General features: G+C 42.5%; 1 protein-coding gene and 1 non-coding gene across 2 annotated transcripts; one reads left to right on the forward strand and one right to left on the reverse strand.

The window, feature by feature from the left end:
• Window positions 1–216: 216 nt before the first annotated feature.
• LOC124102829 (splicing factor, proline- and glutamine-rich-like) lies at window positions 217–11,778 on the forward strand. Its single transcript, XM_046459253.1, is given in 5 exon segments — window positions 217–316; window positions 6,425–6,585; window positions 6,588–8,091; window positions 9,436–9,740; window positions 11,324–11,778. Coding segments are annotated over 5 exon segments (2,238 nt in total). The 3' UTR covers window positions 11,492–11,778.
• On the reverse strand, window positions 3,081–3,153 carry Trnav-cac (transfer RNA valine (anticodon CAC)). Its single transcript has one exon. It is a non-coding gene; the product is annotated as a tRNA-Val (tRNA).
• Window positions 11,779–13,814: the final 2,036 nt, after the last annotated feature.

Raw genomic sequence — 13,814 nt, forward strand, 5'->3', positions numbered from 1 at the left:
TATCAGGAAAGAAGGTCTAGAATGTGCTTGCTTCCTGTTTTGTTTGTGGGGTGGCCGGTTCTTGGAGATTGGATTTCAATGGGATCCTCCCTAGGTCACTGAGATGGCCCAGAGATGCTGGGCCTGGCAGCCACTTCTTTAGCTCTGATCTATTTTTTAAAAATTCAATTAACTTTAAATATACAGAAGAATGGCATATTTAATTCATCTGCTGTCATGTCTGACTATGAACATTTAAAGTGGAACCAGGACATGAAACTTTTTTTGCAAACCCTTCAGCTGTCCCACACTGATCGGTTCCTTGAATCCTACACAAGTGGGTTTAGTGCCCTCTAGTGATGGGATGAGCTGACGTTTTGGGGTTGGATTCACACAAGGCTTGACAAAGAAAACCTGTCAGCTGTGAAGTACAAGCAGAGATTTAAACAAAATACTGGGAACATTTGCAGTAGATCACTTAGTATCCTGAAAGTTCAAATTTGTTATTAAACATGCAAATTTGTGTAAGTTACAGAATCCCTGGGACAATGCAAAATGAAGATTTATGGGTTCATGCACTTTAGATATGAGACATGTTTGGATTTTAACTTTTCAGTGAGATTTTTTGTTCTTAGTGTGGGATCTGAATGTTTTCTGATGATAATTCATGCTCCTGTGCAAAATATGGAAAAGTTACTTAGTTTTTAATCAACCTCAATTTCTCTCTGCTCATCTGCAAAAGATAATTTCTAAGAATTCTCCCAACTCTTTAAAATTTTCAGTCATTCCCAAATGCTACAGTTCTGTGATTTACTCTAGCAATCAAACATACTTCAGCCCTGGTGCATGCCTGTAATCCCAGCAGCTTAGGAGGCTGAGGCAGGAGGATCGCAAGTTCAAGGCCAGCATCAGCGATTTAGGGAGGTCCTAAGCAATTTAGTGAGACCCTGTCTCAAAATAAAAATGTGCCGGGGATATGACTTGGTGGTTAAATGCCTGTGGGTTAATCCCTTGTACCAAAACCAAAGAACAGCAACAAAAAAACTTCATCTATATGTTATATCCTCCCAGAGTTTAGAGTTAACAGCAAGTGTGGAAATGCCAGTTGTTGTCATGTATTGGGTCCTGCTATGTTGCTGATTTTGTTTTAGATAATTTATACACATTTAATTTTCTATTTAATATTTCTAAAATTCTGGTTTACAAAAATCTGCAAGATAAATATCATTCTGCTCATTATACAGATAAGGAATCCAGGGCTTACCACACACCTTGCCCTCCATGTTTGCAAACTTGTAAAGAAGATAAAAGAGAAAACAAACAAGACACAGACTGATGTCTTTAAATTTAGGAGAACACCTTTTACAGTAAAGAGCATGGTGTAGTGTGTTACATTCTGACAACAGGAAATGGACAGTATTTAAGCTGTATTAGAGACGCTTCCTCTCTCTCTCACACACACACACCAAGAAAGCTGCTGACATAAGGCAATTGTTAGAGAGTTCATCCCAAAAAAATGTTTTCCCCTCAGGGAGCCAGAGAGAAGTGAACATTTTTAGAGCTCTATGGAGGTATCCTGGCCAGAGCTGCTTCTTTCATTCACCTCTTGCCTGTGGGTTCAGTAATGAGGAGAAGGGCAGGGTGGCCCTCAAGGGTAACTGCCATTCCCAGATGCTAATGCAAGCTTGGCAGGTGGCAAGGGGCCATCAGCATCACTTTAGGTGCCTAGGCATGGCACAAGGGCATCACTTTGTTTTGGATGACTGATTTTTTTGGGGGGGGTTTCCTTTCAAAGCTGCAAAGCCTTCTCCAAAGTATGATAATGCATTTTATATGGAAAACAAGTCTTCTGGGTCTAAAGTATGGGAAACACAGAACTGAATAAAGTTAAATGGATTTCTTTTTTTCCCAGCATAAGACTTCCCCAAAATTTTCCCCTGCTAATGTGCACTTTGTATTTATTTTATATGTTAACCTTATTTTAATATGTAAATTAAATACTGTACAAGTCTAGGTCAAATAATCCAAAGAACCTCAGTAGCTGGAAAAAAGACAGAAAACATAACCCTCCTCCTAGTGCTTGGAATCCTGTGGCTTAACTGATTTTAACAGATTTTTGTGCGTGCAAATTTCCAAAAATGCCTGAGTAGCATCAGCTTATTTACGTGGCATAGCACATTGCACATTAATTCTGGTGAATATTTTAAAAATGCGCTGCAGCTGTCAAATAGCAGCTTGAATCGGTTTTCTCTTTATAGAGTGGCAATGACCACAGTAGCTGCTGCCACCTTGTGCTCTCTTGGAGGCATGCTCCTGCCCTATTTAGCATGCCATCCTTTCTTTACCCACCTAGTTCTTAGGCCTTGGGCTTTGCTATAAATGTTTAGGGTTAGTGATCAACCCCTATTGACCTAACATCCAGGTGGAATTTCCTATATCCTAGAAATCAGTTGTGAAATTTTAGGGTATGAATGTTGAAGAAGTCTATTAAGAATTCCTGTTGCCCATGTTTGTATAAATATGTCAAAATATACTGTCATGTGTATCTAAAAAGAAAAAATAATAAAAAAAAAGAATTCCATCACTGTTAATTTTTGGGAACTCCTAGTGCCTGACTCATTCAATCTTATCATTTTAGTACCAACGTCTTTACTATGTGCTGGGCACTGTACTAACTGGATTCATCTTCACAGCAGCCTTATAAAGACAGGTGCATGTAACAGGTTTAATTTATAGATAAGGAATTGACAGTGGTTAAACAACCTTCATCTCTCCACAACCTCCAGATTTCTTAAAGCACCTCCCACTCTTTCCCTCAGTGGTCTTTAATCCTACAGGAGATCTGTGTCTCAGAACTTGAGCGGATCCTGACACAGCCCTGCTGATCCAGGGCACTTCTTCCCTCCATACTTTCTCTCTCTCTACTACCCTGGGGCCACTGCCCTAAGCATGACATACTGGAACAAGTGTCAAATTCTATAAGAAGTTATATTAAGATATAAAAAGAAGCAAAAAGCAACTGTTATGTAATAACTCTCACTTCAATGAAGAAAAGAAGGCTAGAAAGAAAGATGGTGATGAAATTGTTTGAGTTCTTTTTTTGGTGGTGCTGGGGATTGAACCCAAGGCCTTATGCATGTGAGGCAAGCACTCTACCAACTGAGCTACACCCCCAGCCCTATGTTAGAGTTCTGGGATAATTTTTTCTTTTTTCCCCCGTTTTCTTAATTTTCTGAAATATGGTTATATTAGTGAGAGAGAGTTACCTTTTTGATTAATTTCAAGATTCTTTCTCAAACCTCAGAGACATCTGACAACCCACACGGTCACTCTATATGAAGTAAGCTTTAAGAGTTACTACTCATCAATTGCTTGATATACATAATAAAAATACAATCCCTTGTGGGTGGAGGACAGGGAAGAATGAAGGAATTTGGTTTGTTTTGGGGGGTGGGCTGTGGGAATGGGAAGGGCAGCAGAATGAGACAGACATTATTACCCTACATACATGTATGATTACACTACTGGAGTGACTCTGCACCATGTACAGCCAGAGGAAGGAGAAGTTGTGCTCCATTTGTGTTCAACATATCAAAATGTATGCTACTGTCATGTATAACTAGTTAGAACAAATTTTAAAAAAGAAAAAAATATATAAAATATGTAAAATCTTGAATCCCCATAAAAACTCACCAAAGCAACTATTACCATGTCCTTTTTGGAGACTGAGGAAGCCAAGGCTTAGAGAGAGCTCGTGATCTTTCCAAGACCACACTGATGGAATTAAGATTTACAATTGCCTAGTTCATGGGACTTCAAAGTGCCCTCTCAGAAAAATCCACATTGCCTGCATTTCTGTGGGCTGTATTCACTCACATCCTCTCAATTTATCAGTTGACTGCCATCATTCAATCATCATCCAACTGGTAGAAACAATTATTATTATTTCTATTTTCAGGGTACCCAGAAATTTTGTTACTATATCAAGTTCACATGAAAAGTGTCAAACATTGCCAGAATCTACAGCCTCTGACTGTGCTCCTGGGCCCAGCTTCTAACTCTGACTCATTATTAGCAGGTGTGCTCGCCTGGCTCCAGGGTGGCCCCACTGAGTTCCTGGATTCATGCTCTTGCTGAGTCCTCTGAGGTGGTACATCAGGGTTGTTCTGTGTTAACAGAGGAACACAGTAGAGGTGGTGAACTGTCACAGTTGAGACTAAGTCACAAAAGGCATCATGGTTTCCATGGTTACTTGCTCACGAACTTGAATCACTTACTGTGGGGGAAACGAATGGTATGTTGTGAGAAGAAATATGTAAGCAATTCATGCAGAGGTCTACAGTGCTAAGGAACTGAGACCACCAGCTGCCAGCTAAGCTAAGTAATCTTAGAAGCAGTTCCTTCAGCCCAAACAGGCCTGCAGATGCCCGTCGTGCCAATGACATCTTGAAGGCAAACAACCTCTTGGTTGAGTCAGACCCATCCCACTAAGTAACTTTTAGATTCCTAATCTTTAGACTGTGTGAAGATAGGTATTTGGATTTTAAGTCACTACGTTTTAAGGGTAATTTGTCATGTAGCAATAAATGTCACTGCTGAAAAATTGTTATATTTTCATATTTGGGTTGAAAAGATAATTTTGTAAATTCAAGAAGATTTTTTTTTTTCATCCTACGATGTTAGTTTGTATCTGGAATGTTCATTCCCCAAGGCCTCATGTGTTGAAGATTTGGTAGCCAGCTGGTGCTAGTACTGAGAGGTGGTGGAACATTTAGGGGGTGGGGTCTAGATGAAAGAGGGGGTCACTTGGGCAGGACTTTGAAGGGTATATTTTGTCCCTGGACCCTTGCTCTTTCACTACTTCCTGGCTGCCATGAAGTGAGCAACTTTGCTCCACCATACCTTCTATCATGATGCACTGCCTCACTTCAGGCTCAAATAACAAAGCCAAGCGGCCAGAGACAGAAACCTCAGAAACTGTGAGCCAAAATAAACCTTTCCTCTTTTAAGTCTTTTATGTCAGGTGTTTTGTCGTGGTGATGGGAAGCTGCCACAACTTGCCTTTATTCTTACTCCTGTTCTTCCACCATAAGCCCATAAATTCATTTTCTTTATTATCTAATTTCTTAGTTTAGACACTTATCTACTCAATAACTGTACATATTATAGAGAACTTAGCTATAAACACAACATTCAAAAATTTTATTAAATAGCCAGGCCCAGAGGTACACAGCTAACAATCTCAACTTCTTCAGAGGGTAAGGCAGAGGGATTGCAAATTAGAGGCCAGCCTGGACAATATAGCCAGATCCTGCCTCAAAAAACTTTAAAAGAGCTTCCCTGGGTGCCAGGGCACACACCTGTAATCCCAGCAGCTTGGGAGGCTGAGACAGGAGGATTGTGAATTCAAAGCCAGCCTCAGCAATAGCGAGGCACTAAGCAACTTGTGACACTCTGTCTCTAAATAAAATACAAAATAAGGCTGGGGATGTGGCTCAGTGGTTGGGTGCCCCTGAGTTCAATCCCTAATAACCCCCCCCCCCAAAAAAAAAAAAAAAAAGCATAGGGATGTAGTTCAGTGGTAGAGCACTTTCCTAGCAATGCACAAGGTCCTGAGTTCAACCCAGGACCCTTAGTGGAAACAAACAATGCATAGACCATTAGACCATATTGTTCCTCCAGTGGAACTTGTTTCACCTTATTCCTTAGCCCAAACATTACATGCTTTATATCACCAAAACGCCTCTAGTGTGCACGAAGAATTTCATCTTACTAGGGAACAGGTCGGGACCATAAACAATGTCCCCAATGTGTTATTCCCCGCCTCGTCTTCAACTGGGGTAAATCCTCAGGAGCTTAAATCACATTAGGCAGAGGGATGTTACCCTTTAGAAGTCAATGGCATGCACTTGCATCTATCAACAACTACTCTCGGTTCATTTTTGCTATGGCACAAATGGGAAAAAGTGCGATCCATGTGATTAGTCACTGCCTGGCCGCTTTGGAGTCAGAGGGAAACCCCAGGACTTCAAAACCGAGGCCTGTGTCATCCGCCATTTTTTTTTTTTTTTTTTGGTGGTGGGGGGGCTTACGGATGATTGAACTCAGGGGCATCCGAACACTGAGCCATATCCCCAGGCTTATTTTGTATTTTATTTAGAGACAGGGTCTCACAAGTTGCTCAGCGTCTTGCTAAACTGCTGAGGCTGGCTTTGAACTCCCGATCCTCCTGTCTCAGTCTCCCGAGCCGCCATCTTGTGCGAAGCCAGGTAGCCTTCACACGCCGGTAGCGTCTTCCTCGCTTCTGCCCGGACCACCCCTTGGCCGCAGACGTGTCTCCTGATTGGTTCCGGAGTCGCGGCGGTGCCGGTGGCGGTATCCACGATTTCCGCTTTCCGCTAGCCAGCATGGGCTTCCATCAGAACCGCGTCCCCAGGAGCCTGAGCCCGAGCTCTGCCGGGCCGCCCAGGCTGCCCTAAGCCCTTGATCCTGCTGCCGCCCTCGCACCAGCAGCAGCCGCCACAGCGGCCTCAGCCGCCGCCGCTGCCGCCGCCGCTGCAGGATTCGTCCAAGCCGGTGGTCCCTCAGAGGCCCGGCCCGGCCCCGCTACCATGGTAGGCACTGCGCCGCCGGCTTCCGGCTCGGACCCGTCCGCCATTCCGCGCCCGACCCCGCCGCCCGCAGTCACCTCGGCCCCGCCAGGGGCGCCTCCGTCCGCTCAGCCGACTAGCGACGTCCCCACCACTCCCGCGCCGCCTCCACCCGCGCACAGCCTGGACCCAGGGCCTAAGCAGGGCCCAGGCTCCAAAAGCCCCATAGGCGGCAAGCAGCCTGGAGAGCTGAAGCCTGGCGTCCGCTGGGACCTGAACGCTCCTGGTGGCCACTCCCAGCCACTGCAGGAAGGAGGCGGGGAGCCTTACCACCAGGAGCCCCGCCAGGGTCCCTCGCCCGGCGGCCACGGCGAGGAGAAGATGGCTCTCCTGAGGAGGCCTGGAGAGAAAACTTACACACAGCGTTGTCAGTTGTTTGTTGGGAAACTACCTTATGATGTCACAGAGGATGAATTAAAAAGACTATTTGCAAAATACGGAGAACCAAGAAACATTTTTGTCCATCAATACAAAGGATATGGACTTATTAGACTTGAAACTAAAGCCTTGGCTCAACTTGCCAAAGCTGAACTTGATGATACGTGCGTGAGAGGCAGTAAGATTCAGATTCGCTTCGCCAGACGTAATAATGCCTTCTCTGTTCGTAATCTTTCACCTTATGTTACCAATGAACTGTTGGAAGAAGCTTTTAGCCAGTTTGGTCCTGTTGAAAGTGCTGTTGTAATTGTGGATGGTCGTGGAAGATCTACAGGGAAAGGCATTGTTGAATTTGAAACTCTCAAAGCCAAAATGAAAGCATACCAACGGTGCTCTCAAGGTGTTTTCCTACTGACGACAACTCCTCGTCCAGTTATTGTGGAACCTCTTGAACAATTCAATGATGAAGATGGTTATCCTGAAAAATTGGCTGAGAGGAATTCAAAGTATCAAAAGGCGAGAAAAAAGCCACCTCGTTTTGCTGAGTGTGGCACATTTGAGTATGAATATTCTCAGAGGTGGAAGTTCTTGTATGAAATGGAAAAAGAGCAAAGGGAACAAGTTGAAAAAAACATAGACAATGCAAAAAGGCAGTTGGAAAGAGAAATAGAAGATGCCTACCAGGCAAATCTTTTGCGCCAAGGTCTGATGACACAGCCGGGAGAAATAAGAGGTGGGGAAGAACTTCACGATCAAAAGCAACGGAGACAAGAGGAGGAACAGCATAGAAGAGATGAAGAGATGATCTACCAATGTGAAATGGAAGAAATGAGACACCAAGGAGAAGAAAGTTATAGCCAGATGGACTACGAGGATCCAAGTGAAAGAGACTTGAGAACAGGTCGGGGAGGAGCCACGAACATGGGAGCTCACTATGGTTCAGGAGGCCAGAAATGTTCACCTGTAGGTGGTGGCAGTCGCGGTAGCGGCTTAGGTTATGAAGCTAATCCTGGAGTTCCACCAGCAACCACGAGTGATTCCACCATGGGAAGCTACAGGTGTACTGAGTCCTTTGGGCAGGCAGGTGAGGGGCCTGAGCGTGGACAGGGTCCTAGAGGAAGGGGCCCTGGGACTCCAGCAGAATATGGTAGAGGGAGAGAACACTATGAAGGCCCAAACCAAAAAATTCCGATTTTAGATGTGATATCTAGGCTTACATTCCAGTTTGGTTTTGTCTTTTTTTGTTTAGATACCACTTTTAAATTCTTGCATTTTAATAAGAAAGCTCCCTTTTTATGGATGTTAACAGTTTATTGGCTTAATATTTGTACATGGTCTGTTTGGGCAGGTAAAATTATGTAATGCAGTGTTTGAAATAGGAGAAAAAAGTTTTTTTACTTCCTTTTTCTTTTCTCTCTCTCATTTTTTACTATGTGATGTCCCTCAAGTTAATGGCAGTGTACCTTGTGCCACCAAATTTCCAAAGTATACCAATTTTTTTTTTTTCTGTGCTTCAAATAAATAGAAAAATAGTTTGCCATTCATGCTTCTGTGCACGTTAGGGTAAGTATTCCATTTTGGAAGCATGAGAGTGTTGAGGCCTTTGAATGACAGGCATATGCCATTTCTGGGAAATGTAAATGGGGGCTAAATATTGCTTTCTACAGGTAACTGCCCTCTTGTTTTAAAAAGAAGAAATTCAGATTGAAGTAGTTCACAGTTTGCTTGACATTATAGGAAGCAAGCTCGTGCTAAGTATTTTTAAATGGTTATGTAAGCAAAGCTGAACTGTAAATCTACATTTAGGAATATATATTAAATTATGGAATGGGTGTGAAAGTTGGTCAGGGAGAAGGTGGGTTTGGTTAATGGATCTGTTATGGCCCTATGGTCTATCCTTTCCTTGAAAGTTTTTGAGAAAAGTAGAAAGATCATTTTGTTGCATTTCCCCTATTCTTGCTTTTAAAAGAACAACAAATCCCAAGCCCTACAGATGGCTTGTTTTGAACTTTTACATTTGAATTAAAGATTGTTAAACATTGGGAGCGGGGAGAATTTAAAACAGATAATGGTCTGGCTTAAGCCAGTTCTTTCAACACTTCTGTGCTTCCTATCAGGAATGCTATATAATACCAAGGACAAGCAGTAGTAGAATTTGCCTATAGAACACTAAAGATTCAACTTCAAAAACAAAAAGGGTGAGATAGTTACCACCCATCCCCATAGAACCAATTACATCATGCTCTTTTTACCTTAAATTTTTAAAATTGTAATGAGCAGGGCTGCACCACATGCAGCCAAGAGGCATCCAATCTCTGGCCCTGTTTGTTTAGCAGGAACAGTATGGTGGAAGGCTTGCAATCAGGGAAATGGAATGTGCTGGATCCAGTAATAAGGTGGGTAAGAGATAATGTTTGTGTCTTTCCAGAAGGTGCTGAGACACTGACTTGGGGACCTGAGAAAGCGGTGTGTCATGATGGATCCATTAGTGGGACTCAAACCCCAGTTGAAACGATTGCAGGTCAATCCACAAGTGGTGGTGCTGCACAAATCACTGTCTGCCATTTCCACAAGAGAAAAAGGTATAGGAAAAGGAAGCGAATTCCATATCTCCCAACTTGGACTCAGATGGAGGGGCTGATAAGGGAATCTCGGAATACAATTGAGAGTCAAGGAAACTCTGTGACGCCAGCTACCATGTTTATGACAATGCTGGCCATTGTAAGTTGCCAGGTACGTATGGTGGCAGGAGAGACTTACTAGACATATTTTCCAGACCCTCCTGTTACTAATCCTACCTCCTTGGTAGGAGGGTCTATTCCAGTGTTCACAAATCACTCTGCCATGGTGAGTGGTCAATCTGACTGCCATCTTACTCCCTCTCATTACTTTAATTATACTTATTCTTGGGTACAGTGCTGAGGCCCCTATTTACCTGTCTATTTGCCAGAAAACTGGGTGCTTACAAGTGTCCAAGAAAAATAAGACATCTTTGTTGCCAGTGTTTCTGGTCCTTTGGAAAATATATACAAACCATCACTAAAGTAGCGTTTTCTAAATCCAGTTGTGAGAACCTTGCCAAACACCCTCCAATTCCTTATTGCCTTAATTCCACCACCTTAGAACTAGGGTTTTTCCCCCAATGGCTTGATTGTGCTAACCTAGTCCCTGTGAGACATAATATTTCCCACTCTGAGTCATATGTCCTGGACTGGTCTCTTAGGCTTGATCCAGCGCATCCTCATCATGAGTTCATGCCTCCTGGAGGGCTTGTTAGTAATATTTAGACCACAAGTTCAGGAGGCACACAGAGAGACTTATGTCATCTTTTGGCTGCTTTGGATTTTTGTCAGCATCTCTAGTCAATCATTAACATCTAGCCAGTGGTTGTACCATTAGCCCATGATATGGTTTTCATGTGTGTACAGTCTATGTATTATTAACGGGAAATGTTAATATCACCAAAATAGACAGGAAACATTCTGTGCAGTGTACTAATTATAATCTCACTATTTGTGTAACTAGGCATAACAAAGATCAAGATATTCTGGTTTTATACCAGTCTTCCTTTCTTATGCTTCCCACTGACATTGCTGGTGACTGGTATCCAGATGCAGGGCTGCAAGTTCTTCAAGAATTTCATAATGGGGATATAGCTCAGCCTGTAGAGTGCTTGCCTTGCATGCACAAGGCCTGGGGTTCAATCCCCAGCACCACCACAAACAAACAAACAAAAACTTCTTAATTGGTTAACTCAGTCATGTTGTGCAGCAGGACTTATAATCTTTGGTATCATTATCCCAATTACTATAATTACTTCTGCAATCACTGCCTCTGTCACCTGGTGGGGGCATCCAGATGGCCCATTTTGTCAACAATTGAGCTCTCCAAGGTCAGGAGGCAATTGATAATAAACTTGAAGCTAAGTTGAATGCCTTAGAGGCTACTGTAGTGGGCATGGGTGATCAGATACAAAGTCTTAAGGTCAGGCAACAATTAAGATGCCAAGTCACTTATCAGTTTATTTGTGTTACACCTTTTTCCATGCAGTAGTTCCCAGTGGGATTGGGAAAAGTTAAAGGTGCATCTGTTTGAAATTTGGAATCATGACAGTGTTAGTTTAGATCTTTTGCAGCTGCACCACTACATTCAAGTGATACACGAAAGCTAGATTCCCATGTTATCTCCTACTAGTTTTGCAGAAAAGCTTTTGGATGACTTAAATGGTTTCAATCTTTGGAATATGCTAGAACATACTACATAGTATTTCATAGGACTTGTTTTCTTGCTCTTAATTCTGTGTTATTTTCTCACAGTCAGCTGCAAAGTCCTTGGATCCCAGTTCCAATTCAGAAGGTATACATCGGTTTTGGTTGAAAAATAAAGAGGAAGATGAGGAGAGTGAATATGCCCCAGATGATCCTGCTGTGTTGGCAAAAGCCAAGCCTGGGGAACATTCCTTGCCAGAAGATGAGAATATATGAACAGCCTTGACACTCAGCTCTGATGCCAACAGTTAGCAGGTGTTCCAGTATAATGGGTTTTCTGGGTACAGCAGGATAGCTGTACCCAGAGATGTTCTGAATACTGTAACTTTTTAGTGCACAAAGAAGCCTGTTGATAACTCACAGGTCTTGAACAATTTGCAGAGCTTCTGTAGTTAAACTTCCTGAACTTGAAACTCTATGTAATAAACATGTGGAGCTAGTTCTGGCCCACTGTTCCTCCATCAGAGGACAGTGTCCCACCTGGCCCCAGCTTTACTTAAAAATGTCTCTGTGTTTTTATTAATCTCCTGTCACCCCTCCTTGTGATCTTTTGTTGTTGCTGCATAGATCGTGGCACACAGACATCTTTTGGTGGCTTTTATCTGGTCTACACTAGCCCTGGAATTTCTGGGTCATAGCACACTATTGCAGATTGATTTAACCATGGCTCTTTGTCCCTTTCTAGGTCCTTTGCCATGTAACTTTGTAGTGTCTGCCATTACAGGAGATGCACGTTTTTCCATCTTGTTCCACATTTGCAACAACTTTGTGGTTATAATGCTTTTTAATTTGAGACATTCTTGGGTATTTTGTTATCTAATTTTTACCCATGTTTTCTGTTTGAAAACTCTTAAGCCATTATGGAATGAAAGACCATATGAACACTGAAGGGATGGAAACAGACTCAAACTAATCTATCCAAACCGGTATTATGTATACACCATGCTTATTAAATCAACAATTTATACTGACATGGAGCAACCCAGGACAAATAATAAATCTCTAAATATATAACAGAATGTACAAAATAGTCCTTAACCTTTAGTTCATGTTTTACATTCCATTCTCAAAACTGCAGAGCCATCTGCAGAGATAAATGTTTTTCTAGGGCTGAGTTGTCCTCAGCTCCTGGTGTGAGTAGGATGTGGAGAAAGGGTGAGTGAGGGCAGGAGGTGCTTGAGCACAGGACTGTTCCTCTCCTGATGTTGGAAATGTCTTTCCTTGGGCCCTGGAGCTCTCTGGCCCCTATGTCTCTTTGCTGTTCTTCCTCTCTTGCCTCCAGTTCCAGTTTTCATTCATTGAATTTTGTTGTTCTGATGTTCTGGGTGTGAGTCTATGCTGTGCATTTAGGATTGGGGCAGCAGAGTTGTTGGGGCAATGTTGAGCCTGGAAGGAGGAAGAAAGAATGTCAAAAGAAGCCACTCGTGGTTTGATCTTAGGGTGGAGCAGCTACAAAGCAATTCGACTTTTCTTCCTGCCAACACTTATTGCTTCTTTGTGATGTAGGATATAAAGATATCTCTATTTATTCAGACTTGCTTTCAAGGACTGCCTTATAATTATTTTTATTTTGGTTTAGGCAAGGCCTCTAAAACTTTGGGCACAATGTGTGTGTGTGTGTGTGTACCCAGAATGGGTCAATAGCACAGCATGGGAAGAAATTTGGTGTACACATAAATAATTGCAATATTTTGTGCTGAAAGTGTTAGCTGCCCCCTGTCAAATATGCCCATTAACAAGGCTGTATATTTAGGGAGAACATCATTTCTCAGTATTGCCTCAAAAGAAGAAATTAGGATATTTCTATGACCAGAGCTGGGTGATTTTCAGATGAGTTTTGCAAGAAGAAATTGGGATTGGGCAGAATTTGCTTTAATAGCTTTGACTGCACAGGCACAGTGAAATAAGGGTCTTGAAGCCAGTGATGATGCATAAACCATGAGTGTAGAGATTACTCTGTTTTGTTTAGTTGGTTTTCCTCTAGGACCATATATTACTTGGAGCAAGCAGCAAGGCTATTTTTGTTTGGCCATAATAACATAACATAACCTAGCCTATGTTTAGGTTAAATTGTTTTGGTTTTAGTTGCTGGGTTCTATAAAAGTGGGATTATAAAGAAGGGAGGAATTAATTCTTTGAAGGGGAAGGTCATAAGGAAATTCTCAGAATTTGGGGCTGGGGATATACCTCAGTTGGTAGGGTGTTTTCCTCCAATGCACAAGGCCCTGGGTTCAATCCCCAGCACCACAAAAATAAAAAACATGGAGTCACTTGTGTCAACAAACAGTAAATAAGTAAATCCAGGAGGTTATGAAGGAAGGGTTGTCATGCACAATGTCCTGATAACAACTATCCAAAAAGACTATTACAGCCTTGCATAAAAGCCACTGTGTGTACACACACACACACACACCACACCTTCTGTAAGCACAACTACCTAGTAACTATCTGTCTAACCTTGGACAGTCACCACCTTTGCTTTTCATCCTAGTGGCCAAAGAGCATTATTTCAAAATATCTTATGTATCCCTCCTCATTT

The sequence above is a fragment of the Marmota monax genome, unplaced genomic scaffold (genome assembly GCF_021218885.2).
Source record: "Marmota monax isolate L192 unplaced genomic scaffold, Marmota_monax_Labrador192_F-V1.1 WCK01_AAM20220418_F8-fsc00332, whole genome shotgun sequence".
Lineage (NCBI taxonomy): Eukaryota > Metazoa > Chordata > Mammalia > Rodentia > Sciuridae > Marmota > Marmota monax.